A 26,259-nucleotide genomic window follows, 5' to 3' on the forward strand; every position below is an offset into this window, starting at 1 on the left:
TTTGCTTGATCAAGGATCACGAAAAGAAGATGAAAATGTGTTATCAAATAGGCAGGTTTTTCCCCCCTTGCTCTTCGTTCCCCATATGTAGTCCTCCTTTCCCGAGTATTCAAAAACCTTTGTCAGGACCATTAATACTCTGTCCAAAACATTAAAAACTGCCGCGATCAAAGAACGAAGCAACCCGATGGGAAAAGAAAGTGAAGAAATGAAGGAATGAACGGCATCACCGGAAAACAGTGTGATTCACCAGAAATCTATATATCCAGTGGTTTTCCAGCACTTCGTCTAACAAAATCCCAGTAACCACTATTTTTTGTCAAAAAGTTTTATTTCCTGTGAGCTCCAGACTTCCACGTCATCCTCCTCACCGACTGATGCCGGGTGGTGGGGGAGCGCCTCGCTCTCGCTGAACAGGAGAGAGAGAGAGAACCATGATTACTAGTAAAGAGACAAAGTTCTTGACCTTGCATCATTGACAGTGACAACTTAATAAATAGGCAAATGACTAAAGGTTTTAGCCTTCCAGGCAGTTCATTTAGTAGTAGAAGAAGAGGAACGATAATATATAGTTCCAAAAATATAACCAACCAACTTTTTTACTTGGTATTATTAAAAGCTAATACCAATAAGTCCTTTTTGGGCAGGATAAATTAGCAATTCCTGTAATTTCCAGAAATTCAATGTCAGGCTGCTGAACAATGGTCCAAACATGGGAAATAGCGGGTGAACAAAACATAGAAAAAGAGGAAGGCAATACTACAGGAAACATATGATGAAAGAAAAGTCTTTATGATTAACAAGGAGACCATCCTAAAGTTGTCCCCCAACTAACAAGTTGGTCTTTGATTGCACACAACCATGGCTCAGGACCAAGTCTCATAACAATCAAAATTATTTATTGCTTTGTCACAAAAGAAAATAGCAGTTGGCAATAACATTCTCAATCCAACCAGGCAAGTCTGTTCAGGAGAAAGATCCAAAGGAAAAGGATATCAATGCTCAGAGTGCTTAGTCTCGAAGAGGCCATCAGGACCTGCAGGACATTATGCCAAGACCGTTAACTCAAACTGGTGATCACATCAGAAACAAATGTATAAAACCAAATTCACTTCAGAAAGCTTCAAGGTTTTATTTCTAACTGTAGGTATGGCAAGAAAGGATTTTTTTTTACAAAAATACAATCAATAAAGAATTCTCACAAAGTTTCTGCATAATCCCTTACAAACTTGAAAACTAACCATGTAGTATGAAGTAATGACAGTGTCAACAAATCCACAAAATCATTAAAAAGAACACAGCATTATGCCTATCCTATATACAAAACTTACTAAAAGACAGCCAGGGAAAAGGAATAAAAAGGATGTATAATGTCACGAATGGTCAAGACTAGCTGCTTCACTGTGGACAATGAGATACCAATATCAGTCCAAGAACACTAATTATGCATACCCTGTATCAGCTTCCTCACAGTCCAAATTGTTCTGAATGAGAACAGCAGCACAAAAATCAGAAAAGAGTTTTCCTATCACATGATCCACACTGCCTCAAATTGTATATACTTTTTATATATGGACCAAGTTGAACCAGCACTTCTTTATCTTAAGTGCAGTCTTTGCAAACAAAGCTCTCTGTGTATGACTTTTGAGTTTTGAACCATCTTCAACTGTTATTTCTAACACGGAAGCTCATAATAGATAGATAAATTCTCTCAATTGCACCAACAAATTCAAATCCCATCATATTCCAAAAATAACAAAGACTTTGGTTACCATTTTTACCTAACAAAAGTATCTGATATGACCAAGAAAACAAAATCTTGTGCAAAATAGGAACTAAAATTGTTCCATTGTCTCTCAGCAACAGGTTTAAGTCATAGCTTCATTCAGTCTGGTGCTTTTATTATGGATAGACACACAAGCCTTCAGCAACATATCATTAGTGATTAAACAAAGTTGACGCCACCTTACTACGATAACTAAATTGTTAAAAACTCAAGTAAATGTCATAACTTTCTCTCCAGTCAACTCCAACCAGGGCAGGGGGAAAGCCAGAAATTCATCTAAACACAAATTCCTTCACATTACCTTAGTTGTCAAAAGCACTAGTCATAGCCTAGGCGGAAGGACTACTCGAGGTCGAGGTTTAAAAGGACTAGTCAAGGTCTAGGCGAGACTAGTCGGCCTAGGCGGGACCAAAAAAATAAAACACAAAGAAAAGTAAAAATTTTACAATAAATAGTTAAATTTAGTAACAAACATATTATTGTAACTATGGATGAAGTGTGTCATTCAGTGTAACATGTCGCAAAATTATGAAATTGCATAATATTGAACATACACCAAACCTTGAGACACACCATCCTATTACTCTATATACATACATACAAACCTGCACCTGTTTCATTAGGTCATTGGTAGGACCCTCCAAAAAATCATAGCTGATGTTTTATATTTGATCTTAACTGTTAGATGTGTTTATGATTGTTGCTTAATGGAAAACATGTAATTGATTAAGCATCTTTATGCTCATGTGTATTTTAAAGAGGTAAAAAAATAAAATTCCATGATAAGATGTTCACATTTTTTACATCAAATCAATTTGAAACAAAGCTTGTTTCTCAATAAATAAGTATTGATAAACACATCTAATGGTTCAAAGTGAGCATAAAACACCTAAAACTTTGATATTTGGAGGGGTCTTTGTAAGTTTTCCCTTTTGTTCCTGTATTGAGAAAGAGAAGAGAAAGAGAGAGGGAGAGAAGGAGAGATATCGACTGCGGCTGTCACGATTTCTGTAAAAGAAATCGTGACCTAAACATGTATTTAATGTTACATTACACTATGGGTCGGGTCTGGTATATCCAGACCCGATAACTAAATACATGGTTTACATACATGGACGGTGACATGGATCGGGTCGGATCCTGCACCTTTTTCACCCTCCCTCAAGTTGATCATGGTTTTGGACCATGAACAACTTGCTTTTAAGCATCCAAAAGCGATCCTTGGTTAACCCTTTGGTAAATATGTCTGCAACCTGTCTTTCAGTACTGACAAACTCAGGTTCAATCTCTTTTTTTTCAACCTTCTGCCTCACAAAGTGTTGGTCGATCTCAATGTGCTTGGCACGACTGTGATGTACTGGATTGAATGACATATTGATAGCACTTTGATTGTCACAGAGCAAGGTAGTGTGGGAGATCTTTTCTCCTACTTCAATTAGAAGATGCCTGATCCATGTGACTTCGGCAGTGGCAGCAGCCATGGATCTATATTCAGCCTCAGTGCTGGATCTAGCTATAGCTTTTTGTTTTTTGCTGCTCCAAGAGACTAAATTTCTTCCAATGAAGACACAATATCCTGATGTAGTTCTTCTTTCGTCGGGATCTCCTGCCCAGTCTGCATCACAATATACAGTAATTTCGTGCTTGTTTTGGCCATGGGACTGTGGTAAATATATCAATCCATCCCCAATAGTCTCTTTCAGATATCTAATGATCCTCTTGACCGCTTCCATATGTCAAGTACGTGGCGCATGCATAAATTGAGACACTTGATTGACTGAATAGACAATATCAGGTCTAGTAAATGTGAGGTATTGTAACATTCCTATTATGTTGCGATACCTGGTGGGATCATCACACAGATCTCCATCATGAGCGCTAAGTTTTTGATGAAGTACACTCGGAGTTCCTAGAGGTTTGCAGACTTTCATGCCTGCCTTGCTGAGAACATCTACGGTGTACTTGTGTTGAGTGAGTGTCAATCCATGAGCCTGGTTGTCAACTTTTACACCAAGGAAATAACGTAGAACTCCAAGGTCTTTCATTTTGAACCTTTGACCTAATAAGTCTTTTATTTTTTGGATGTGGTCCGCAGAGTTTCCTGTGATGATAATATCATCGACATAAATTAATAATAGAGTAGTCACAGACTGGCTTTTAAAAATAAATAATGAGTGGTCCAGCATGGAACATGAAAATCCATGTTTCTGAATCTCTGATGAGAAGCTATCAAACCAAGAGCGAGATGCTTGCTTCAGGCCGTAGATGGCTCTTTTTAACCTGCATACATGGGTTTTACAATTTTGTTCTTGATATCCAGGGGGTTGTTCCATGTATACCTCGTCCTTCAAATCCCCATGTAAGAATGCATTTTTTACATCAAGTTGACTCAACTTCCATCCATGTTCAACAGCTAGGGAAATGATAATTCGAATCGTTCCCATTCTTACAACCGGACTAAAAGTCTCATCATAGTCTTGCCCTGCTTCTTGTGTGAATCCTTTTGCTATAAGCCTTGCTTTATATCGTTCAATGGTTCCATCTGACTTGTACTTGATTTTGTAGACCCATTTGCATCCGACAACATTTTTGTCAGGTGGTCTGGGAACAACTTCCCATGTTCCACATTCATGCAAGGCTTGCAATACATCATTCATGGCTTCTACCCATTTCATAGAAGCTGCTGCCTGATAATACATGATGGGCTCTTTATCCTTATTGATGGCAGTTAAAAACAGTTGAAAATCCAAGGAGAAGTTGTTATAACTAACCCACCTGTCAATAGGATGGCGTATGCGATTTGATTTTCTGATTGCGAGGGTATTAGAAGGAGTAGAATTGGCGACTGAGACATGATCTAAAAGGCTTGATGTTGTCGGTTTCTATCTGGAATAGACAATGCCTTTGTATCTGCCCGGTACTTCCTCGACATTCTGTGACCCCGACGTCCCAGTGTCCTCAAAGACCTCTTCTTCTTGTTGCACGCAATCTGAGGAACATGTTTCATTGGAGCCAGCAAAAAGTTCTGAGCTTAGCCAAGGATAGTAAATTTCAGGTGACATATTTGTTGTGTCAGCTCCGTGATCAAAATTTTGTTCATCAAAGACAACATTTCTTGAGGTTCTGATACATTTGTTGGTGGGATCATAACACCTATATCCTTTGTAGTCATTTGCATATCCCACAAATCTGCACTTTTTGGATTTGTCTTGAAACTTGTTTCTCAGGGACTGATCGATATGCACATAGCAAACACATCCAAAAACACGCAGATCATAATAACTATGATAAGTTCCAAAAAGATAGTGATAAGGAGACTTATTTTCTAGAATAACCATAGGCAGTCTGTTTATCACATGCACGGCAGAATGGAAAGCTTCTGTCCATAAGTTGATGGGAAGATTGCTGTCAAAGCATACTCATGGCACTTTCAACTATATGCATGTGTTTTCGTTCAGCAATTCCATTTTGTTGAGGGGTGTGAGGACAAGACACCCTTCTTCCTATTCCGTTACTTTGAAGAAAAGAGATAAAATCACGGGATGAGAATTCCCCACCTCCATCACATTGGAAAAATTGAATGGACTCAGAAAATTGATTTTTGACAAGGGAAAGAAAATTTTGAAACAAAGAGAAGACTTCCGACTTATTTTTTATGAAATATATCCAAGTGTATCGAGTATAGTAGCTATCAACAAAGATTAGATAGTATTTGCTCCCAGATCCAGAGGCAACTGGGGCAGGTCCCCATACATCAGAACAGATTATCTCAAAAGGTTTTGAAGCTCTCTTATTAATGGAATGAAAAGGCAATACATGACTCTTGCAGGAAAGACAACTGAAACATTTGTGACTGTTCTCATCCCTATTTAGAGTTTCTTTTGGAATGCGATTATTAGATACAAGTTTCTCAATGAAATGACCCCCACAATGTCCTAATCGACTATGCCATAAGAATGGCTTATTACATTCAGAAATACTAAAAACATTAGCAGAAGAGGATGAACACGACTCTAATGAAGACTCTGAATTCAGGTGGACAGGGCGGACATCATGACAAGGAGCTTCTTCAAAGACATACATATTGTCTCGTCTCTTTCCTTCAGCGAATATTTCCCTCGTGCGAAGGTCCTTGACCTGCACAGAGAAGAGAGTGAATTCAACTGAAGCATTATTATCATTAATAAGTTTGGAAACAGAGACAATATTTTTCTTAATGTCAGGAGCATGAAGAACGTCAGAAAGAGTAAGAGTGAAATTTGACATGGGAATGACAGTTTTCCAAACATGAGAAACAGGATGGTGGGATCCATCTCCAGTAACAATCTTACTTTTTCCAAAATAAGGAATGGGATTAGAAATCTTACATGCATCACCTGTTACATAAGTCGCTGCCCCTGAGTCGACAAACCAGGTGCCTTCATCGCTCTGCTTCAATTTCAGCTCTGACAAGGCAGATATCAGCAGATCTTTAATCTCCCCACTGCTTGAGAACTTCCTTTTGTTTTCTGTCTGTGGACCATTTCCTTTATTATCTGGATTATGCCAACAATTCGCCTTGATATGTCCCTTTTTGTTACAAAGGAAGCAGGTAGGAATGGATCTTGACCCGTGCGCATGAGCTAACATATTTGGAATGGGAAGCAAACCACGCCCTCCGTGTCCACTTCGACCTTGTCCTCCTCGTCCGCGTCCTCTACCATAAGTTACCCCTGTGGCAAAAACTTCCTGAGAATTTGTGTGAACGTGAGATTCCTCAGAGAACCCTTTCAGAGTCATCTCATACTGAATTAATTTTGCTCGCAACTCATCAAAGGTAGGAAGGGCAGGAAGACACAATAGGGAAGTGACGATCATGTTGTAGTCGGATCCCAATCCACTCAGAGTCTGTTGTACCATATCGTTGTCACTCACCGCGCATCCTATAACTGCAAGTTGGTCTGTGATAGTCTTCATCTTGTTCAGATATTCCATGATGGTCATGGAATCTTTTCTCAACATCTGGAATTCCCTCTTGAGAAAAACCATTCTCGCCTGCGAAACTTGTGAATATGTTTGAACCAATTTTTCCCAAAGTTGTAGAGCAGTACAATTGTCGGGAATGGCAACAAGGACCTCTTGGGACAAGGTGAAAGTTATGTATGCAACCACTGATTGGTCTTTCATTTCCCAGTTGAGGTACTCAACATTCTTGACATACACAATTGAACTTACTCCTTTGTCATCTTTTTCTTCTCTCGTAACAAATTCGAGTGGGACGGGAGTGGTTCCATTAAGGTGACCTAAGAGACCTTGACTCCTTATAAAAGGAATGATTTGTCTCTTCCAAATCAAGAAGTTTGAGGTAGTTAACTTTTCAGAAACGAGTTGAGTGAGAAAACTTGAGGAAAGATTGGATGAAGAGGAATGAAGATCCATGAAAAAGGAGTTGTAATAAGAAAGGAAACCCCTTTTTTTTTGGAGTATTCACAGAGTGCTCAGTCTGCAGTCAGAGAGGTTTGCTGATCGCCTTTTTTTTTGCGCTGAGTAAATCAAAGATAAACGACCAGGAGCTGTCAGAACTGTCAGAAGAAAAACTGTGTTTTCACCACTCGTAACTCAAATGATACGAGAAAAGTCAAAAGAGAGCAAAGAAATGAACTGTCGCACAGCAGGCCGGACAACAAAAGAAACTTTTTTTTTTGGAATCCCAGATTATATGTCAACTGGGGTTATGCAGGAAAAGAGACCTGAATAAGAAAGAATATGCACGTGAAGTAGATTCACGTGAAATTCACGACCTTTTGATGAACAACGTTCACGTGAATCCTGCGTGAACAAAATAGGGCTTCACGTGACGTGAATCCTGCGTGAACAGATTAGGGATTCACGTGAGATGTGAATCCACTAAGAGAAGATTTGAAAAATGGGCAGATTAGGGATTCAAGTGAGATGTGAATCCACTAAAGGAAGATTTGGGAAAAAAATGAAAAACGGTAAAGGAATCGTGGTAGAAAAAAAAAGAAGGTGGAGATTGAAATCGTGAAAAAAAACTGAAGAAAATGAAGGAATCGTGGAAAAAAAAACTGAAGGAAATGAAGGAAGGAATAGACCTCAAACCTTGATTTGCCGCACCTTCGGAATCCACTTCAACCCTTAGCTGGATCTTAGCTCTGATACCATGTAAGTTTTCCCTTTTGTTCCTGTATTGAGAAAGAGAAGAGAAAGAGAGAGGGAGAGAAGGAGAGATATCGACTGCGGCTGTCACGATTTCTGTAAAAGAAATCGTGACCTAAACATGCATTTAATGTTACATTACACTATGGGTCGGGTCTGGTATATCCAAACCCGATAACTAAATACATGGTTTACATACATGGACGGTGACATGGATCGGGTCGGATCCTGCACCTTTTTCAGTCTTAACAGTGACTTAAAGAAAAAGGGGATAGGATGAATCCCGTTCTAATATATATACATATATATATATATATATGGGTTAATCTAGCATTAAGCTAGCTGTGTTTAACATTAAATGGATTCAATCTTATTAAAATGACTAAAAAACAATTAAAAGAATGATATTTTTTAAAATGGACACTTACTTTTATGAGCATTATAGGTCTTTTGAACTTAGAGAGAATCGAAAAGTCAAACACCTTTTCCAAAAAAATAACTTTATGAATATATCAAAATTACCTTTTTGACCTCAAAAAATAATCATGTATTTTTAAAAATGCATTCTTTTAAAGGTATTTTAGTTATTTTAATAAGGTTGAATTCATCTAATGCTAAACACAATTAGTTTAATGTGAGATTAACCATATATATAGATAGATAACTGAAAAAACAGATTATATGTATATATATACGTGTGTGTGTGTGTGTCAAAAACACATGCATACATGTAAACAACAAAAATAAAAAAAGATAAAAAGGGAGAAAAAGGAAAAAAGAAGAGTGGAGGGGCGAGATGAGGAAGAAAAAATTGAAAAGCGAAAAAAGGAAAAAAAAAGGAGAAGAAGAAGAGAAGCTGGACAGGTGACAGGAGGAGGAAGAAGAAAAAGAGAAAAAAAGAAGGTAAAAAAGAAAAGCAAAAGAAAAAGAAGAAAATGAGAAAATAAAAAAAGAAAGCTTTTGAGGTGGGAGAAAAAAAAAGGAGACAAAAAAAAAATAACAACCATATCCCTGCAGCTTAGGTGGGGACATCCTAAGCAGCCTAGGTCGAAAAACAGAGCCCTACCGCCTAGACCCATAAGCCTAGGAGGTGGCCCTGCGCCTAGCCCGCCTAGGCAGAGCCTAGGTGCAGCTTTTGACAACTAAGCCCATTACAGATACATTATCATAAACTTTCCAGCAAGAACACCTAGTGTCTTTACTAATGGCAAAATTAGTCATAACATTTCAATGGAAATAAACATGAACCAGTCTTGATTATATGTGACAGTTGTGTGAGGCAGTGGTGGCTGGCCATCTGTCCAATTAAATGATGGTTTAGCCATTTTCTATTCGGTTGTTTCTTTGCTTGTTTATTTTTCAGATAAGAGGCAGTTTGTATGTAATGATTTATTGTTCATTACAACTATCAAACAAGAGAAACACATCAAAACAGAAAAATTTTCAATGAAACCAGTTACTTTCTTCTTAAGGGAAAAGAGGACTTGATCTTTAGACTAATCAACTTGGGTTTCCCAAAAAGACACACTGGTAGACAGAATTTTGAGATATGTTATCTACAAACTTAAATGTGAGAGACTAGGTGAAACCCAGTTGATTGGACTCCTTGGGTGGACTCATGCATAAATCTGAAAAGATATAGAAAACATCTTTAGAATAAACACTAGGTTTTGGAAAATCGTGACTTATTATGATTCATTTTTTAACTCCTTTCATATTAATGTTAAATATTTGTTTATCTGTTGGTAGCTTCATGTTGATCTATAATATTATCAGTTAGATTGTTGTATATTCATGGAACCTTGATGATTCCATTCTATTATATGAATTTTATGAACTCAAAGCATGACTTTAAATTGTTTATGTGTTGCTTTCCATAGTAGACTGTTATTGTTTATGTTTTCTTTCATATATGTAAAAGAAAAAAAAAACATTTCCCAGAACCTAAACTAGGCATTAATCTATGCCTATGGCTAAGGGTCACCTAGGCACATAAAGACCAAGTTTATTTCATAAAGAAATTGAACATCTTTTGTAGGTAATCTTGTTTCCGAAATATATTTTATGGGGATGGAGGATTTCTCCTAGAGCTAGATGCTTCACATAGTTGTTGTTGTCAATAAAAAGGTCAATACCCAGTTTGCACTGAAAGTCAAAGGACACAACATTGAAAGTAGATGTGAAAGAAAACAAGGTCCTCCGAAGATATTCACCAAAATAACAAAGTAGACACTCAAAGAGTTTCACAAAAGCACCAAAAGAACATACACAAGCCACAAAATGGGCTTACACACAAACACCCGCTAAAGGGGCAAACACAAGGAATAAAAAACAACATTTTATTGATCAACACTATGCAAGAAAGCATACATTGTAGTGGGGCTTTGATCCATATTTATACACAAAGAGGAAGGGGCTCATAGAGAGTCGTTGGGGTCCCAATGACTCCAAATAGAGCCATTGGGAGCCCAACGACTCCCTATGTTGACCAGTCAACTTATGTTTGACTAGTTCAAAACCAAAACCAAAACCAAAACAAAAAAAAGTAAAAAACCTAATCCTAGTTATTATTTCTAGTTCCTATATATATATATATATATATATATATATATATATATATATATATATATATATATATATAACACTCCTCAAACTTATGGTCGTTAACCGAAAGCTTGTCAAAGAAAAAGTGAAATCTAAGAGCAGCAAGAGGTTTGCTGAAGAAATCTTTTAATTGATATTCTGAAGTAACGTAGGGAATAATGTCGTGTAGGAATTCCTCTTGTACATAATGACAATCCATTTCAATATGTTTTGTTTGTTCATGGAAGGTCCGGTTGCTGGTAATATACATGAAACTTTTGTTGTCACAACACAATCGTGATACTCTTTTACTCTAAACACCCATGTCATTAAGCAATCTCCTTAGCCAGACCAACTTATTAGTGGTTGTAGCCATGGCTCGGTATTCTCCTTCAATTCAAGAGAAAAAAACTTTGTGTTGCTTCTTACACCTATATGAAATCAATGAGTTAATTAAAAACACAAAAAACAATGGTTGAATGTCGGTTATTTGGATCACCTGTAAGCAATTAAATCTAAGGAGAAAGAAGCAGATAAGAAAAGTCCTCAAAAAATAAAAGTTTTGATATATTTAATAATACACAAAATTGCTCTCATATGAACAGTGGCGGGAGCATGCTTAAACTAGCACACTGTGTGAACTGCAGACACAATGTCAGATCTCGTAATTGAGATATATGACAGAGCCTCGACAAGTTGTTTGTATGGTGTTAGATTTTCAAGTGGTTCCCTATCATCAATCTTTATTTTGACATTTACAACTTCGAGAGTGCCAACCTTCTTATCATCTGAAATACCTGACCTGACAACAATATCTAAAGCAAATTTAGATTGAGTTAGTAAATAACCTTTAAAAAAATAAACAATTTTTATACTAAAAATATACTTTAAAAACCGCAAATCTGTCATTACAAAATGTGTTTTGAGAAGTCTTTTTAATGTTTTCAACTTTCTGTTTGTCATCTCCTTTGATGATCATTTTGTCCACATAAATGAGAATAATAATAACACTTGCATAAGAAATCTTAACAAACAAAGCTATGTTAGTTAAACAAGATTGAAATCCAACATCAAATATAACATAATTAAGTCTGTCATACCAAGCCTTTAGCACTTGTTTAAGGCCATACAAGGCCTTATCTAAACGAAGAAACATTTTCTTAGAAATAACTACACCAGGTGGTGCTTCCATATAGACTTCTTCAACTAATTTTCTATTGATAAACACATTTTTAACATTAATTTGATATATAGGCCATTTCTTTACAGAAATAAGGGCTACTACAATTTTAACTGTGGTCATCCTAGCAACTAGGGCAAAAGTTTCCTCATAATCTATCACATACTCTTGGGAGTATCCCTTGAAAAGTAATCTAACTTTGCACCTTTCAAGAGTTTAATCACTCTTGGTTTTTATCTTGTATACCCATCGACAACCTATGGGTTTCTTTCCTAAGGGTGTATCTTGGACAGTCTAGGTATTCGCCTTTTCTAAAGCATTTAATTCTACCCTCATGGATTCTACCTATTCAGGATGTTTCGTTGCTTCAGCATAGTTTGAGGGTTCTATATAAGAATGTATCAACGCAATGTAAACTTGATACTTAGGTGAAAAGGACTCATAGGACACAAAATTTTCAAGGGGTTTTGATATTCTGAATGATGTTTTAGTTTGTATCTTTGCATGGTCTTCATTATTAGTATATTTTTCAAGGGCACATGGATGTTCAAAATTACTACGCCAGAAATATTGGACACAGTTTTGATCTCGACATTGTTCTTTACTTATCTCATTACCATGAGATTCTTCACTCACTATATCATTTTTGATTTCCTGATCAAGATCAACATCATAATCATCAAACTTTGGAATTACATCCAACATGTAAGAATACTTAGTTACTCCCTTAGAATTTTCAAATTCAATTTTTTTTTCTTTTTCTAAGAAAGTTACATTTCTTGAAACATATAATTTTTTATTTTTAAAATCAAAACATCTATAGCCTTTTTGGTTATTTGCATATCCCCAAAAAATACAAGGAATAACACGAGTTGAAAGCTTATCAGTTTTATCAGTGAAAACAAAACATTTGCACCCACAAACTCTTAATCTATAATAATCAGGGATAAGTTTAAAATGTTTTTCAACAGGTAATATATTTTTCAAAGAGATCTGTTAATAAGATAAACTGCAGATAATGTTGCTTCAGCCCAAAATTCTTTAAGTACTTGGGTTGAAATAACAAAGTTCTTGTGGTTTCTATGATATGTCTAACTCAAGCGGTCATGTAGAGACAAAAGTTCTTTCTTAGAATGACAATCGTTTCATTTTACCAAGAATACAGTTTTCAAATGTAAAATTTTCAAGATTACAAATTTTTTTCATATTTAGAAAGTGATGAATTTTGGATACATTAGGATGGCTAAGTCTTTTATGCCATAAATCCAAATCTAGTTTATGAACATTATAACAAAAAGTATTCTTGTGTATTTCCAAAAATTCATGTAGTATAAGCATCATTCTCTATGGCCTTTCCTAATCAGCTTCCTTGATTGACGATCCCGCACTTGACAACCAATAGAAGAGAAGGAAACATTATACCCATGATCAGCTAATTGAAAAACAGATAAGAGATTTAAATTTAACTTGGGAATATATTTAATTTTTAGAATATAAAATCTTTTTGAAATATTTTCAAAATTTCCTATTTCCTTTATCTCGATGTTCCATCGACAATAAATATGTTTGACCCACTTGAGTTACGTTATTCGGATCAGATATCACCATTTGATGTCATATGAAATGAGGCACATAGTCAAGAGGCCAAATAGATTAACCAGGATCAGAGATGTCAATAGAAGAGACCGCGACTCCGATTGATGAAGCTTCTTTGAGTAGAGGTTGAAGAGCTTCTACAAGTTGAGTCAAATACATGCTCCCAATGGTCGATTCTTGTGTAGCTTTGAGCTCACTTGACTCTTGAGCAACAAATGCTACTTTCTTTTCATAGGGTCTCTTTAGTTTAGGACAATATGTCTTGACATGCTCCGGTATATGACAATAATAGCAAATAATTTTTTTCTTTTCAAACTCATTGTCTTACTTTCCATAGTTATCATTGTTTGGTCTCCCATAATGTGATGGTTCATAAGCATGGACATGGTTTCCCGACCTAGACTTGGCTAGGACCGAATCATCATCATCTTTAAATGTCTTCTTTTTTAGTTTTTTTTCTTTCATACTTAACTCTTCAATAGTATCTTCAATAGAAGGGCCTTTTCCTCTACGAAGAAGAGCCGATTTAGTAGTCTCAAACTCCGGTCTTAGACCATTGATGAATTGATAGAAATGCTCTCCATCAATTTATTTTTTACGAAGTTCTATATCTTCGGGGCAATGATATTGTAGCTCAAGAAGAGCCAACTCATTTCAAAGGTCGGACAACTCACTAAAGTATTCTCTAATACTTTTTCCTCCTTAAGTCATAGTGCGTACTTTGTCTAGAAAGTTGCGAATGTGGGCAATATCTTTAAGAGTACATTCTCTTAAGATAGTATCATGCTTTATTTGCATGTTCAAACTTAGCTAGACTCGAGCACTTCTTTATATGGACACTACTACTGAGCCAAGATATAATCTTGGCACACCCCATTTTCCATTCTTTCCAATTTTTTCTCATACGTAACCATAGCCTTGGTCTTTTCGCCTCCGTAAGAGATACTTCTTTTTCTTCTTCTATCCTAGTAAGAATTAGTTTGGGTTCCAAATCCGACCCATCTATTAATCCCCACAACCCTTTTCCCCATACAAAGTGTTTCATGATTGAAGCCCATGTTACAAAGTTTCTGTCATTGAGCTTGATGGGTTTTAGGGTGACAATATTATTGTCATCCATGTTTATAAGGGCTAAGAGAAAGAATAAAAAATAGAGAGGAGGAAGAAAGAGATGAGATAATCAAAAGGATCATGAGCACTCCACCATTAGAAAAGCACCTCTAATGAAAAGCATGAACACATGAGCACTCCACCACCAAAAGGGCACCTCCAATGAAGAGTGAATACACAAGCACTCTACCACCAAGAGGGCACAACAATCTCACAAGCACTTAAATAAATTTTGCAAAAAGAGGCCTTATCTCTTCCAAATCTTGAGTGGTATGTTTGCTAATGCACCAAAAAATCAGCTTGCTTTCCAAGCTACCGTGAAAGGAAACATCCTCTGAAGATATTCACCAAAATAATAACAGGGACACTCAAAGAGTTCCACCAAAGCACTAAAAGAACATACACAAGCCACAAAATAGGCTCACACACAAACACCCACTAAAGGGGCAAACACAAAGAATAAAAAATAATATTTTATTGATCACGTTATAGTGGGGCTTTGCCCCATATTTATACACAAAGAGGAAGGGGCTCACAGAGACTAGTTCAAAACCAAAACAAAAAACCTAATCCTAATTATTTTTAGTTCCTAACTAGTCATATTACATATGACTATATATACATGTATATATATACACATAAATATATATATATATATACACTTATTTTTAACATGTTGTACCTATATGCTAAACAAATTTATTGGTTATGCAAAAATTTTCAGAAGCTATTCAAGCTCACTTGGCCAGAATTAAGTTTTATGATGAGAGGTGATTCATGTTTCAGAGACCCTTTATCAGGTCCAGCTTCTTTTAGGTGCTCACAGAAATGGCAGGTAACCTGTAAATGGTGGATTGTGACAGCATGTGGTCCACTTAGCTTGAGCAGAATAACTGTTTTTTTAAGAATAAGTCTTCTCCACTTCTTGTAATGCACAAGCAGATTCAAGCTGACATTTTTCCTTTGTGCATCCATGAAATGGCCAAAATCTGATATTTCTTGGATTGGAAACTTCAATTTGTAAACAGCACAGGTTGATCTGATCTTGTCACCGGTCTGCTGATATTAATAATTTTTTCTTTACAATTTAAAAAAATTGTAGGAAAAAAGTTTTCAACTTTTCATACCATGAAACATACATAATAAATGTTATTTCGTGTACATCCCATAAAAAATGTTTCATATCCACATTCTTCAACATAAACCCTCTTCAAAAGCCAAGAACATGTCTGCCAAACCCTCTCAGAAGTCTCAACCATGGTTACGAATACAATTTCTCGTCTCTGTCTCTGGCCATCTCTACCAAAAATTCCTTCTCAAGAAACTGCCACCCTTCCCAAAACCCTACTATCCCCAAATGTTCCTAAAACTATAGCCGTACTGAGGGCTAGGGATCTCATCCCACATCAGGAACCATCACTACCCAAAACATCGAAGAAGCCAGCACTGTGATTTCCTGAAAGCAGATATAGAATTCTCGTTTGAGAGGTTGACAAAGTTCTGATCTAAATCCTCTGAAGAATTTGAATAGCATGGGGAGTGATAAGGACTCAAAGATTACATTTGAAAAATGGGTATGTTCTTATTTTTCACTCACTTTTCCAGTGAAACGAAAAGAAAAAGATGTGGTTTCCATAGGTAAATAAACCTTAATCATGCTTATTCACATGAAAAATAAGCAAATGCTTTTTCCCAAATCGAATTATTGACAGCAATTCCTAGGAAAGAAAAAGCTGATATTGATGGAATTGTGAGGTCATCTTTCTAGGCGTAGGAATCATAAAAAATAAAAAAAGGAAACATGGAACATAAAAAAGTAACAATTTTTTTTCATTTAGCATGAAAAGTAAAATTTTAAAATTTGAAAACATAACTTTCAGAGAAGAGCTATGTTATATTCTAAAAATATTAAAAATATGGATACATTCTTTATGTTTATCATGATATAATGAAGTAATTTACTCACAACAGACTCCCATTAATACCGCTCTATAACACCATAACTCCTTCAAAATATCCGAGGTGTGTGGCTATGACATTTGTCATTGCAATTTTAGGATGAGCTGAGGGGTTTCACAACACTTTTATCTTAATCAATATTTATACAGAACAGCCGAAGACATAGCTCAAGTTAAATATACAGATAACCAGTTTTACTTCAAAATATATACGGATAACATGTTATAGACGTGAACGACATAAATGCAATTTTTTTTTAAAAAGAACATCAGAAAAAAGTGAGAATCATATCAATTTAGGGAAACATACTCGCTGAGATATCCATGTGCGAATATGAATCTAGCTGTGAATATATACAACAAGAATAAAGTTATGTGAAACATACCCCATGGAAACTCCTTGTTACGAATGTGCAAGTATGGGTATGGCTGCACGTAAATTTCAGTGAATAGAAAAAAATTAGAGACATGTTAGTTGACAACCGTCACTGATTCTGTTTCAAAGCAACTAAAAAAAATCTATCCATTACAGAACATCAAAATGTTTAAAATTGGCCAAGACAATACACAAATTTGTATGGACATATTTAAGCAAATTCAAATGTCTAAAAGGCTACAAAAAGTTTATTATTTACTATTTAAAATTTCCACTTTTATGAAACATATACTTGCAGTTACAAAAAACCAAAGCATTCAGCATAGATGCAATTTTTAACAATAACACTAGCAGCCTGAAGCAATTTCATGGTACCAAAACTTAACTTTCAAATTTGTTGTCCCTATCATGTCTCATAAGGAAAAAAGGAAATGAAGGAAAACACACAATGCAATAAAACTAAAGGTACATCAAGAAATTCATTATAGTAGATCAGAGGGAAAAAATCAATATTAATAGCAGTGTCCCACCATAACTTCCTTATCTTCGGCCAAGTGAAATAGGCCAAGGAAAGTGACAGAGGGGTTTCCCAACTTAGCCAAGCATCCTTAAAGAATTTAATCTTTAAGACCATCCAATATTATTATGATTATTTCTTTGAAAAGATTCAGCATGCTAGCCAAGCCTTGCTAAATACCCGATTCTCAGCCCCACCATTTTGCAAGGAGGGTGGCTTTCAATTGAAGGATCCTCTCAATCCTGACAGTCTCTAAAGGATTCAGAAGAACTGAATGTTACCTCTGCTCACCATGAGTACCCTTACATCCTGAAGAATCTTATTCAAAATTATGGCCACCTATTTAGGGATCTGATAGACAGGAAATACAACGGGATGCCGCTTAGGATGCATCTAATCAAAACTATCCTGCCTGCTAGAAAAAGGTATCTTGCAGACCAGCTGGCTCCTTTCCGAAGCCCAATCAACAAGGTCCCTCCAATGAGTCGCCCTTTTGCATCCATAAACCAAGATTTTTCACAGGCAACAGACTAGTTCGAGTTTCCTAACACCTGTTCGGCTACACTTTGCACTGACAGTCATGTCGAAACTAATCAGACTGTACTTATCCTCATATCAGGGCAGGCATCAGTACAAATCAGTGTTGTGAAAAGCGTTGAGGCGTAGCGTGGCGCTCCACCAAAAACCAAGGCAAGGCGTAAGCCTCGAGTTGACACTTTTTTCTTTTTTCATTTTTCAAAGGCTATGGGCATTTTTTTCATATGTAAGTGTTCATTTTTCAAAGAACAAATAGCATAATAACAATAGGCTTACCAACTTAATATAAAATCACAAAATTAGTAAAAGTCAATCAAATTTCACATGTCCATCATTCATTCCTTTTGGTAGCTCCAGGTAAGGAATCAAACCCAGTACCCCTCAATGAACATAGAGTGAATCCACTAATCCAGCTAACATAACTGATCCCTCATGCAACCATCTCTGAGACCTACACAATAGTTGGCAGCCAGCCTATTCAAAACCAACAGCATAAAATGCCCACATTTATCATTATAATATATATACATCACAGCATTCTCATTATCCAAAGCTTATATGCATTTATGTGCAGATATATAAGGCATGGTCCAATCAACTCTACATCAGAAACACACTTACAAATATCAAGATAAAGTTCAATGTTCCCAAAAATTTGCAAGGATTTTCTGAGGCCCTGCAACACAACAGCTATGTCCATATATTCAGGATGTAAACCATGATCGAGCATGGCTATTAAAGTTCTTGAAGCTAGTAATTAAGTCATTCTTTATATATTGTCTTGAAAGACTTGCTCCTGCTTGTGTAGTTTCTTTAGTAAATGTGGGATTTGAATTAAGAGCAGTTTTACTTGATGTTATTTTACTTATTAATCAATTAAACTAGTAATTAAGTCATTCTACAAACCTTTATATGTTTAAATGACAATTTATAAATTGTCTTTGTTTTAAAATCAAAAGTTAACAAAACCCGGTCCGAGTCACCGAGTTGACCCGCCGAGTCACGAGTCAATAAAGAACGAGTCGAGTTCCGAGTCACGGGTTTTAAAACCTTGGTAAAGCGTAAGCCACAATTTTTTTTTGAAAACTTTAAAAAAAATTAAAAAATATCTAAAAATACAAATAAATAAAGAAATGCTTTATTGATGAAATAACAACCAATAAGAAATAGAAAATCTCAAATAAGTACTAAAAAATATGAGATTAACATATAAAAGTAACTAAAAACTGATTACATAACTGGAAAATATATGAGATTAACCAAAAAAAGTTAAAATATACTAAGAAACTGATTACATAACTGACATAATTGGAAAATATATGAGATTAACCTACAAAAGTTAAAATATATGTGATTATTCTAAAAAATATGAGATTAACATATAAAAGTAACTAAAAAAAATGATTACATAACTGGAAAATATATGAGATTAACCAACAAAAGATAAAATATACTAAGAAACCGATTACATAACTGAAAAATATATGAAATTAACCAACAAAAGTTAAAATATATTAAAAAACTGATTACATAACTGAGATAACTGAAAAATATACGAGATTAACCAACAAAAGTTAAAATATAGTAATATACTACGAAACTGATTACATAACTGAAATAACTGGAAATACATGAGATTAAGGTTTTTTCGACATAAATCTCACAGAATTTAACATTGACTATAGGGATTTTCTCAACCAAAAATCTCAGCAGTAATTTATGTTATAGCAGGGATTTCTCAACAAAAAATCTCAACAGAAATATACTTTAAACAATAGAGACTTTTTCAAGGCAAATCTCAACAGAAACACATGTTGACAGTAGAGATTTTCTCAACCGAAATCCCAGCAACAATCATGTTAACGATAGGGATTTATATCCACAGAAATTCCAGCAGAGATACACTTTATCGATAATGAATTTATCAACAGAAATTCTAGCAACATAACTTTTATAGCAAACATCTATATATTGTGTTATGATTAAAAGCAACACCCACAAATAAAATAAAGATAAAACTACTATATATATATATATTCAGTTTTACAAAGGACATCAAGCTGCTGAAATCAAAACTAGCATTAACGCTAACTACTGGGTTTTTTGACAAGCCATCCAAACTGTATGAAAAAGAAAAATACAAACAGCATTAGCACTAAGATGTTGGGTTTTATGGAAAGAAATTCCAACTGAATAAGAATCAAGATGTTGTAAATTTAACAACATTAACGTTAACATGCTAGGATTTATAAAATAAATAATACAAAAAATTCAACTGCAAATAGTTCAAGCTGTTGAAATCAAAATCATCGTCAACTACTGGGTTCATAGGAAATAATCCAAACTACTGTAAATCAAAATCAATGACAGTTGTTAGGCTCTATGAAAACAAATTAATTCCAATGGAGCATGATAGATTCCCTACTCATAAACGAAGCAGCCAACATTTCATTTACAAGAACAGTGCCAATAATTACTCATAAAAACTAAAGAAATGCAAATCCCTAGGCGCCATAACCAGTTTCAAGAAGATTATGCCTCAGAAATCTTGTTGTAAAAAAAAAAGTTTGTGCCTCAGGCTTGCGCCTTGAGGCACAGCCGCACAGAGGGCTGCGCCTCAAAGCAAGGCATGCCTTTTGCACCTCAAGGCGCATTTTTGATAACACTGGTACAAATGCTTTAAGAACGAACCACCAAAATCATATTTGGGTTGCATTCCCTACACCAGAAATCAGATTATCATAAAAAACTATGAGTAATTGGAAGCCGGATGCCTGTGATAAACCATGATCCAGACTTCCCTTGCCAGCAATGATAAAGAGCAGCAGTGATATTGGGTTACTTTGCTCAAACCCCTTGACATAGGAAAAGTAATCCCCTCATGTCACCATTGATGAGCAAGAATACCGCAGCTTAGCCCCCATATCTTCTAAAAAAAATAGTAAAAGTCCCACTCAACCGAGCCAAAAAGTTTTCTCCAGAGCCAATTTCAGCAGGAAAACATTTTTATTTGCCCTTGCCAATTGAGTCTATTGTTTCTTTGACTATCACAATTTACAACACACTCTTGGATGTATTTTCCTGGGTCATATGCATGCACATTAGGGGGTAGGATCTCCATTAGAACTGCCTTCAGTCATTAAGCCAGGGCACTGTTACGGTCCTATACAAACCATTTACTATCACTATCAGGCAATATTCAGTAATGTCTTCCAGTTCCGCTTCCTAACACATTTAGGATCAAAATATCAACCAACCAGCTGAGTTTCCTAATATCTTGCCATTATTATGAAATTCCTACATCATTTCTGTAACCTCTCCTTTGCAGTCCTGTGATAATATTAATTAATTGTAAACTGTCAAAGCCAACTCCGCCTGTGTATAACTGTTTAGTTATACACTGCCGGTCCCAAGCCCGGATAAAGGAGGAGGGTTGCGGTAGGCCTGTGACAGCCAGCATAAAAAATTAGTCATACCCTATGAATATGAACCAATATGAGAATTTCGTTGGGGCGTTCCCTACTGAGCGACGCGTTGTACTGTATAGGCTCGGAGGCAGTGATAAATGGGCAAGGGTTGCTAGGTCGTCGCCCGGAAGCGACGCGTCACACCGGCGCCCGGATGTGGTGTCAAATAGGCAAGGGTTCCCTCACTTTGTTGGACGGGTGGGGTAAAGAAGTTAGTCCAAGACCATAAAATTAGGCTAGCCACTTGGAACATAGGATCTTTAATTGGTAAGTTGGTAGAGTTAGTAGATGTTATGTGTAGGAGAAAGATTGATATTTTATGTTTACAAGAGACCAAATGGGTAGGTGAGAAAGCAAAAGTGATAGAACCTTGGGGATATAAGATTTGGTATACAGGAATAAATAGGAATAGGAATGGAATAGGGATTGTTATGAGTCGTGAGTTTATAGATAATGTAGTTGAGGTCCGTAGGAAGGGTGATAGGATTTTACTTATTAAATTAGTATTAGGTTCGGAGATTATTAATATTATTAGTGTTTATGCACCTCAAGTAGGTTTAGATGATTCCATTAAGCGTCAATTTTAGGAAGATTTAGATGGAGTAGTACAAGGGATATCTTATGGAGAAAGGCTTTTCATCGGCGGTGACCTTAATGGGCATGTAGGCATTAGTAGGGATGGATTTGAGAGTATCCATGGAGGCTATGGTATAGGAGAAAGAAACGAAAGTGGATAAAGGATTTTAGATTTTGGTTTGTCCTATGATATGATCTTAGCAAACACTTGGTTTAGAAAGATGGAGTCTCACCTAGTAACATTTAAAAGTGGGGTTAATATGAGTCAGATAGATTTTTTCCTACTTAAAAAGAGAGATAGGGGTTGTTGCATCGATTGTAAGGTTATATCGAGAGAAAGTGTAGCTATACAACATAGAGTCTTAATTTTAGATCTTAGAATTAGACAATGTCGCAAAAGGGATAGACATAGGATAGATCCTAGAATTAAGTGGTGGGCACTGAAAGGAGTTAAACAGGGAATGTTTGTAGAGCAGGTAGTTAAGGAAGCTGATTGGTGTCTCGAGGAGGATTCAGAATCAATGCGGAATAAGATAGCGAGTGGCATGAGAAATGTGGCTAAGGAGGTATTGGGTGAGTCTAAAGGCGGTGCACCGCTAGGTAAGGATACATCATGGTGGAACGAGGATGTCAAATTAGCTATTAAGGTTAAAAGAGAGTGTTATAAAAATCTAAGTAAGAGTCGTGATAATGAGAATTTGGAGAAGTATATGATAGCAAAGAAGGAAGCTAAAAAAGTAGTTCAGAACGCGAGGGATAAGGTATATAAGGAGGTTTATAACAAGTTGGATACCAAAGAGGGCGAGGAGGATATTTATAGGCTTGCAAAGATGAGAGATAGGAAATCAAGGGATCTGGGTATGGTTAGATGTATCAAAGATGAAACACAAAGGGTTTTAGTCAAAGATGAGGAGATTAAGGAGAGATGGAAAGATTATTTTGATAAGCTATTTAATGAAAGTTATGCTCAAGATCTTGGAGACTTGTCAATTCCTTTTCATGAGATGAATCGTGACTTCATGCGCAAGATTCAAAAGAAAGAAATTGCAGAGGCTTTGAAGAAAATGAAATCAAGAAGGGCAGTTGGCCCAGACGGTATACCTATCGAGGCTTGAAAATGCTTGGGAGAGAAAGGTTTAGAATGGTTGACAAACCTTTTTAACAAGATTTGGCGGACAAATAAGATGCCTAATGAGTGGAGGAAGAGTACTTTGGTGCCTCTATATAAGAATAAGGGTGATATACAAGATTGCACAAACTATCGTGGTATAAAACTCATGAGTCATACTATGAAACTTTGAGAAAGGGTGATTGAGTCTAGGTTGAAGAAGGTTGTGATGATATCGGAGAATCAATTTGGTTTTATGTCTTGAAGATCAACTATGAAAGCTATACATCTTCTTAGACAACTTATTGAGAGAAATAGAGAGATGAACAAAGATTTGCATATGGTTTTTATTGATTTGGAGAAGGCATACGATAGAGTACCTAGGGACGTTCTCTGGTGGACAATAATGAAGAAAGGTGTTTCTCTCAAGTACATTAGTATAATTAAGGATATGTACGAAGGAGTAGTAACCAATGTTCGCACTTGTGGAGGGGTGACAACCAATTTTCCTATAACGGTTGGGTTACATCAAGGATCTGCTTTAAGCCCTTTCCTATTTGCTATAGTGATGGATGAGCTTACGAAATCAATTCAAGTAAATGTGTCGTGGTGTATGTTGTTTGCTGATGATATTGTTTTGATTGATGAGTCTAGAGTTGGGGTTAATGCTAAGTTAGAATTATGGAGACAGACATTGGAAGCAAGAGGTTTTAAGTTGAGTAAGAGTAAGACAGAATACATGGAATGTCGGTTTAGTAAGAAACGAAGTAGTGATGGGAGTGTAGTGAATCTTGGTGAGCAAGAAATACCGGTGGATGATTGTTTCAAATATTTGGGATCTATCATTCAAAAGTATGGAGAAATTGATGGAGATGTAAATCATAGGATAAAGGTTGGGTGGATGAAATGGAAAAGTGCAACTGGAGTATTGTGCGATCGTAGAATGCCATTGCGGTTGAAGGGAAAGTTTTATAGGACGACTATTAGGCCCGCTTTACTATATGGTACGGAATGTTGGGCTGCCAAGAGACATCATATTCAAAAAATGAGTGTAGCTGAGATGGATGTGTGGAAATACAATAAAAGATAAGATTCGGAACGAGGAGATACGTAAGAAGGTAGGCGTTGCACCCATTGAAAATAAGATGAGAGAGAATCGTTTACGGTGGTTTGGACATATTCGGCGAAGGCCTAATGATGCTCCAGTTAGAAGGATGGAGAAATGTGAAAATATATTAGTTAAAAGAGGTCGGGGTAGGCCTAGAAAGACATGGATGGAGGTGATAGGAAAGAATATGAATGCTTTGAACCTCACCGAGGACATAGCATTGGATAGAAATGATTGGAGGAGAAGGATTCATGTGGAAGACCCAGAATGATTTTCTTTTTTGGTTCATATCGCCGACCCCAATTGTTTTGGGATGAAGGCGTAGTTGTTGTTGTTGTTGTAAACTGTCAAAGCCAAAAACTTTATGATCCACAATGTCCCAAATGGACTTCTTGACTCCAGTTTCTGTAAACTCTTCCAATATATTCCTCTGCTCACATGAAAGCTTATTAAATGGAAGACTGGAGAAAATATAACCCTCTCTACCCGAGGATTGGAATTTTTGCTTGAAGAAATCCATGGGACTCGATAGCATTCCATCTCCCTTATTAAGCATTCCATCATTTACCACCAGATGGAATACGATTCAATCTCCTCATAATTAAATATCTCGGTGAAGAACTGTGTTTTGATCCCCCTCTCTCACCATTGATCCTCAATATTTGGCACAATTTACCATCTTTACTTGTTCTCCAATCTTAAATCAGGTTGTCCAGTTTGAACGTTCTATTAAGAATCCCATCCACTTCACTACCCTAGTTTGGTACAAGTTGCACTCTTGCTTCTTTTGAAACTCACCCAATATTGTCTCCTAGTTACCCAATTGGCATAAAAGATCTTAACCTTCCTTCCTTTCCACATGTTTCAGTCATTCTTTCCCTGCATTCTAATTTTTTTCAGTGTTTACCTTATTGTGGAGTTCTCCACCATTTATTCAACTTATCGACAAAGCACAAAATATGCAGCCACCAAAACTCCAAAATGATCCTCTTTTCCAATCCCCATAGCTCATTAGAGGCAGGTTGGAGATCCTACCGGTGGCTGAGTTGACTAATTCAGCTGTGTTTGGGGACCAAACAGGGAAAGCAACTAATTTTAAATGGTGGTAATGATGCAAAATGACTCCAAAGACAAATTCCATCGAGCAAGCAAAATGTAACGAGTTGTTTGCTATCATATACAAACTTTGGACAAATTTCATATCCATGTTGTCGGAAAACTTAACCAAAATACATGGGCTTCCAAAGAAAGCCATGCACAGAATATAACTTACACAAGTGACATGTCTGGATCAGACATTTCATCATAGACCTCCATAATAAACAATCAATGATAATGGAAACACTGAAACTAACGCAATTCACAACAACCCCTCATAAACAACGCAATAACCTAAATCCATGTCTCTTCCAAACTCAAGAACAGAACGGAAAACCACCGTGATCACAGAGATATCACACGCACAGAAATGCAACAACCAATCGCAGCAGAAAACGAGGCCTAGCAAACTAAACAGCCGTGTTGAAACACAAAATCAGCATAATGACGCAAAGAACAGTCCGCGAAACCCTAGACAGGAGAAAACTTACCGGAGGGGGATCGGGGTGCTCGTGGCCCCTGGACAAGTTGTAGAAAGCGAGAACGGAGCACGTCGCGATGCCGGCGTACGTTATCTTCTCCCATTTGCCCGTTTCATCTTCACCGCCACCACCACCACCACCGTTATCAATCAGAAACCGAACGTTTCCACACAAAAACGAAAACGAAACAGACGGAAAACATAAAAAATCACCGCATCTCAAAACCCTATAACGCCATCGCTTTCACAGAACGAACCGATAGACGAATCTAAAAAAGAGGAAGAGGGAAAAAAGGAAGGGAAACTCACAGTCATCGTCGTGAAGGGAGGAAGAGGAGTACTTCCTATTGACGTTGTTGGCAGATGGAAGGCGGATGATCCTTCCTCGACCAGGGAAGAGATTTCTGAGGCCCGATCTCACCATCGACTGAGCCATCTTTTTCTTCTTCTTCCTCCTCTTCTTCGCCTCTTTTGCTCGACGCAGGAGGAGATCAGGGAACGCTGTTTAGCCTCAAATGACCTGGATAGTTACCAAAATAACCTCGATCTTGTAGCACACTACTTACCTACGAAGGAGAAAAATGAGCGGTATTATACGATTTGGACAGGGCGTTTTGTGGAC

At 36.5% G+C, this 26,259-nt stretch overlaps 1 protein-coding gene across 1 annotated transcript; it reads right to left on the bottom strand.

The window, feature by feature from the left end:
- Positions 1-636: 636 nt before the first annotated feature.
- On the bottom strand, positions 637-26,142 carry LOC149842071 (cytochrome c oxidase subunit 6a, mitochondrial-like). Its single transcript, XM_089998879.1, has 4 exons — positions 25,947-26,142; positions 25,648-25,754; positions 16,756-16,798; positions 637-1,036 (listed from the first exon to the last, which is right to left on the bottom strand). Exons 1-4 carry the CDS (start codon positions 26,071-26,073, stop codon positions 996-998), a joined length of 318 nt encoding a protein of 105 aa, XP_089855005.1. The 5' UTR covers positions 26,074-26,142; the 3' UTR covers positions 637-995.
- Positions 26,143-26,259: the final 117 nt, after the last annotated feature.

The sequence above is a fragment of the Nuphar pumila genome, chromosome 3 (genome assembly GCF_984573655.1).
Source record: "Nuphar pumila chromosome 3, dmNupPumi1.hap1.1, whole genome shotgun sequence".
Lineage (NCBI taxonomy): Eukaryota > Viridiplantae > Streptophyta > Magnoliopsida > Nymphaeales > Nymphaeaceae > Nuphar > Nuphar pumila.